General features: G+C 56.8%; 1 protein-coding gene across 3 annotated transcripts in view; it reads right to left on the bottom strand.

Moving 5' to 3' along the window:
- The window catches only part of ADGRE5 (adhesion G protein-coupled receptor E5), a gene marked incomplete at its 3' end in the record, with an annotated part of 25,786 nt that overhangs the window by 10,263 nt on the left and 10,641 nt on the right, over positions 1 to 4,882 (bottom strand). For 2 of the 3 annotated variants that reach the window (XM_014592633.2, XM_027776784.1), the window contains 5 exon segments: positions 728 to 805; positions 954 to 1,000; positions 1,843 to 2,025; positions 2,730 to 2,876; positions 3,677 to 3,808. In XM_014592633.2, the coding sequence (XP_014448119.1) occupies positions 728 to 805; positions 954 to 1,000; positions 1,843 to 2,025; positions 2,730 to 2,876; positions 3,677 to 3,808 (587 nt within the window). 3 annotated transcript variants of the gene reach the window in all.

Here is a 4,882-nt window from a genome sequence, read left to right as displayed (position 1 = left end):
GCTTAAACTCACGCCGGGCACGTGTGCGTGCGTGCCCAAGATCCCGAGAGGAGAATAGAGGAGAAGGGATTGGGGCGTGGCCATCCCCCTTGGGGGGTGATTTCTTGCTTTCTATCTTTCTGTTTCTCTCTGTCTTTCTGGCTAGTGCACGCACCCTATACCAAAAACCTCTTTAAAAAGAAAAGGTTTATGGAATTAAAATCCAAGTTTATTTTGGTGTAAAGACATGGAAATCCAGGCATAGTTTTTTTTTTTTTTCTCTTTTTTTGGGGGGGAGAGGTTTTCGCTACAGGGCACGTGCGCTCGCCAGACAGACAGAGAGAGACATAGAGACAGAAAGCGAGAAATCACCCCCCAGGGGGGATGGCCACGCCACAATCCCTTCTCCTCCATTCTCTTCTTGGGATCTTGGGCATGCACGCACACGTGCCTGGCGTGAGCTCCAAGCCGCCGGGTCCGGGATGCGAACCGCGGTCGACTACGTGAGAGTCCAGCGACATAGCCATTACGCCAACTGCTGGTTCCCCAGGCGTAGTTGTTTTTATAATACATATTTCCATGAGCCTTTCGAAGGTTCCTTTTACTACACGTGTGTGCTTATGTAACGGGCATACATGTGGGCGTATGTATTGTGCTCACGCGTGTCTCCAACCGGAAGCTTCTGTTTGAGTTCCAGAGGCCACCACCCCCACTGAAGAATCCCCCCAGCCCCAGGGCCAGCCCTTACCTGCATGGTGTCCTTGGCGGAGTCTGGCTTGACGTCGCTGCTCAAATTCTGAATTTTATCAAAGAACCAGGAAAGTATCTGGGGGCGGGGACGTAAGGGGGTCAGAGAGCCTGGTCGGCGGTGAGGAAGCTCCCTGCCCAGGGCTCAGACGCAGGAAGTCCCTTCCTCATCACTGAGTCCACTGGGAGGGATTTCCTGCCCCCAGGTAAGGACTGGAGCCACTCACCTGGCTGTCGATTCCAGGGAGCCAGGTCAAGGTGGAGAAGGGCGTAGCTGTTGGGGACAGGACAGTGGTTCATGAGATTCGAGAGTCTGCGTTTGTGTGTACTGGGGAGGGCGAGTTGCTTTGTTTTTTTGTTTGTTTTTTTTTTTGGAGAGGTTTTTGCTATAGGGCACATGCACTCGCCAGAAAAACAGAGACAGAGAGACAGAAAGCGAGAAATCACCCCCCCCTGGAGGGATGGCCATGCCACAATCCCTTCTCCTCCATTCTCCTCTCGGGATCTTGGGCACGCACACACGCCCGGTGTGTGTTTAAGCCACCGGATCCTGGACTTGAACTGTGCTCGAATCCATGGGATGTCAGCACCATAGCCATTACACCAACTGCTGGTCCCATTTCTTTCTTTCTTTCTTTTTTTTTTAAGAATTATTTATTTATTTAATTCTATTTGTTATTATTTTTTCATTTGACCAGAGAGAGAGAAAGGGAAAATGAGAAAGTAAGTCACCAGGTTTGGGACTTGAACCACGGTTGACCATGTGGGAGTCCAACACCTTTAACCTCCATGCCACCTGCCAGCTTCCCCCGCCCTTTTTTTCCCCCAAGAGTTTCTTTTTTTGACTTAGGGCACTTGCATTTGCCACAGAGAGAGAGTGACAGACAGAGAGAGAGAACTTGAGAAATCACCCCCCCCAGGGAGGATGGCCACGCCGCAATCCCTTCTCCTCCATCTTCCTCCCAGGATCTTGGGCATGCACGCACGTGCCCGGTGTAATTTTCTAAACACCGGGTCTGGGACTCGAACCACAGTCAACAGGAGTCCAGCTATATAACCGCTCTACCATCTGCCAGCCTCGAAGGGGAGGTTCTGAGGTCAGATGAGACCACATACCTTCGCAGACCACGCTCGATTGGTTCACCGATTTCGTTTGGTTAGTACGGGCCGTTTGGTTATTCAGGCTCCTGGTCTTGAGCTTCCACCCTTGACGGCAGCGGCACCGATAGGAGCCCACGGAGTTGATGCAGACGGTGGACACGTGACATTGATGCTGCCCGGAGCGGCACTCGTCCACATCTGGGACACAAAGGAAGGAAGGGGTCAGGTCCTGGCCCAGCCCAGACCAGGGTCCCTCTCCCCACCTGGTCCCTGGAGAGGCGGACGGTGGCGATGGGAGTGTGGAGAGGCCTGACGTCCGCAGGTGAGCCCCGTATGGAAGTGCGGGTCGTGAAAACCCTGAGATACATTATTTATTTGGAGAGGTTTTTGCTATAAGGTGCGTGCGCTCGCCAGATAGAGAGAGAGAGACAGAGAGACAGAGAGACAGAGAGAGACAGAGAGACAGAAAGTGAGAAATCACCCCCCAGGGCGGATGGCCACGCCGCAATCCCTTCTCCTCCATTCTCCTCTTGGGATCTTGGGCACGCACGCCCACGTGCCCGGCGTGAGTTGAAGCCACCGGGTCCGGGACTCGAACCGCGGTCGGCTACATGGAAGTCCAGCCATTATGCCGACTGCTGGTCCTATAAACACTGAGATATATTCTTTCCTCTCCGTTGATCACAAGCAGCTGCCTGGGGTCCCCCTGAGCCTCCCCTTTGGGCCCCCAGCTCCTTCCCTGGACCCCCCGATCATTTCAGCCTTGCTGAAGAAGGGTTAACGCTGGGCACAGCAGGGCGCCTCCTGCATCCCTTCTGCCCGGTTTGCGAGGGCGCCGTTGTGTGTGCAACCAGGCGTGTGTAACTGTGGGTCTCCGGGAACGTGGGGTCTTTGCTCTGTACCTTCGCAAATGGTGGTGTTTGGGCCGTTGGGCGACCCAGGAGCCGGCGTCCAGCCAGGGCGGCAGCGACACTCATAGCTACCCACGGTGTTGAGGCAGTGGGTGGTGTTGTGGCACGGGTTCTGTCCCGAGGTGCACTCGTTCACGTCTGGGGACAAAAACGGGGGATTAGGCCCTGCGTCAACTCAGTCCAGACGTCCCCTCCACTCCCTGTACCCACGTCCTTATCTTTCTACTGCCCCAAACCAGGGACCAGGACTGTGTGCACCGTCACCTGGTGACCTTCAACTCCACCTTCAGGACTCCTTTTGGTGGCCTCCCTGCAAAATGGGTGCAGCAGGGACCACGGTCCCCGCTTTACAGGAGGTGAAGCCAAGAGGGAAACTGAGTCCTGGGGACTGGGCTTCCTTTTTCTTTTTCTTTTTTTGGAGAGGTTTTAGGTACAGAGCGCATGTGCTCGCCAGAAAGACAGAGAGACAGAAAGCGAGAAATCACCCCCCAGGAGGGATGGCCACGCCGCAATCCCTTCTCCTCCATTCTCCTCTCGGGATCTTGGGCACGCACGCACACACGCCTGACGTGAGTTTTAAGCCACCGGGTCCGGGACTCGAACTGCGGTCGACTACATGGGAGTCCAGCGACATAGCTGTTATGCCAACTGCTGGTCCCATGGGGGCTGGACTTCCTGACCGAGGGCCCCCGCTTTGCTCCTCACTGACCATGGCTGAGGTTCCCCTTCTGCGTGCATGTGATAGACGGGGAAGGGGTGAGGTGTGGAGGGCTCACAAAGCCCTGTTGTCTCCCGGCGCCCCGTGGCCCGGCCTTCCAGGGAGCCCAGTCCTTGGGCAGGGCCCTCGGAGGGTCTTCTCCCTCCTGCTCCGCTGTGGGACCTGTCTCCGGTGCATCCCCAGCTCCAGTCCAGCCTTGTAGCTCTTCCTGGGTCTCTACCTGCACACAGCATCGGGCCCTTCTGCTGGAGCGCAAAGCCGGGCAGGCACCGGCAGGTGTAGCTGCCCGGGGTGTTGACGCAGACGCCGTGGGGTTTACAGAGCTTTCGGTTCTGTTGACACTCGTCGATGTCTGCAAGAGGAAGGAGAAAGTGAAGGTGCCTGCAAGATTGGGCAGCTTCGGGGCCCGGAGACAGCCAGATTTCCTGGCCTGGAAGCATCTGGAAGGCCCCTGGAAGGCTTGTCTCTTTCCTGGTGAGTTGGCGTCGTTTTTTGGTCCACCCGGAGGCGTCCCGTAGAGACCGTGGTGGCCCGGAGGCTTGAGTGTCCAGATGTGGCCAGAAGCGGCTCCAGTTCTCCCCAGCTCCGGTGTCTTCTTCCTCCCTGGATAGTTTCCAATTGGGGCATCAGGACCATGTGTGTCCCAGCCTAAGGATTCGGAGCAAAGGCCATGGGGCCATCCTGAGGCCCGAGTTCCCAAGTAGGATCGTCTTGGCTCCAAGCGGCAGCCTTCGGCCTGATTTTTCCCTGGGGCAGCTATTCGAGGGCTGAGCACTCTGAATCCCAGGGACCTGGAAGGACGGCGCTTTCCCTTCCTCGCTTGCGTTGAGAGCCCAGCTCCGTGGAAATTGGCCAAGACCTACCCTTGAACCAACACCTGGGGGTGAGGCTCAACAGCAGGGCCAGAGAGAAACGATGTCGGGCAGCCCAGGAGCACCAGACACGGTACCAGGCGGGGTGGACAGCAGAGGCCAGTGGGCAGTTTGGAAACCTCAGGACCACCAAGGTGTCTTTCTGATCCTCGCAAAGGCACCCCGTGGAGGTGGGCTTGGTGGGAGGTGGTGAGAAGGCATGTCTGAGCCAGGCCAGCTGCAGCGGACACCTCGGTGGACGTAGCAGGAGTCGATGGCCAAGGCGGGCCGGCATTTTTATCATCTCGTCCCTTGGTGTCCCACCAGCGATGTGGACCTAGGGCACCCAGGTGGTCTCCAGAGGCCCTCCATTACTCCATGACAAAGCATCGATCCTGGGCAATACTTTCTTTATAGTGAGATGTTTGCTGTTGAGCGCATGCGCTCTCCAGAGAGACAGCAAGCGAGAAATCACCCCCCAGGGGGGATGGCCACGCCGCAGTCCCTTCTCCTCCATTCTCCTCTCGGGATCTTGGGCACGCACGCACACGCGCCCGCTGTGAGTTTAAGCCACC

The sequence above is a fragment of the Tupaia chinensis genome, unplaced genomic scaffold (assembly GCF_000334495.1).
Source record: "Tupaia chinensis unplaced genomic scaffold, TupChi_1.0 Scaffold138060_1, whole genome shotgun sequence".
In the NCBI taxonomy this organism is placed as follows: domain Eukaryota; kingdom Metazoa; phylum Chordata; class Mammalia; order Scandentia; family Tupaiidae; genus Tupaia; species Tupaia belangeri.
The sequence above is the reverse complement of the archived record's forward strand: the minus strand, read 5'-3'. Positions and strand labels throughout refer to the sequence as shown.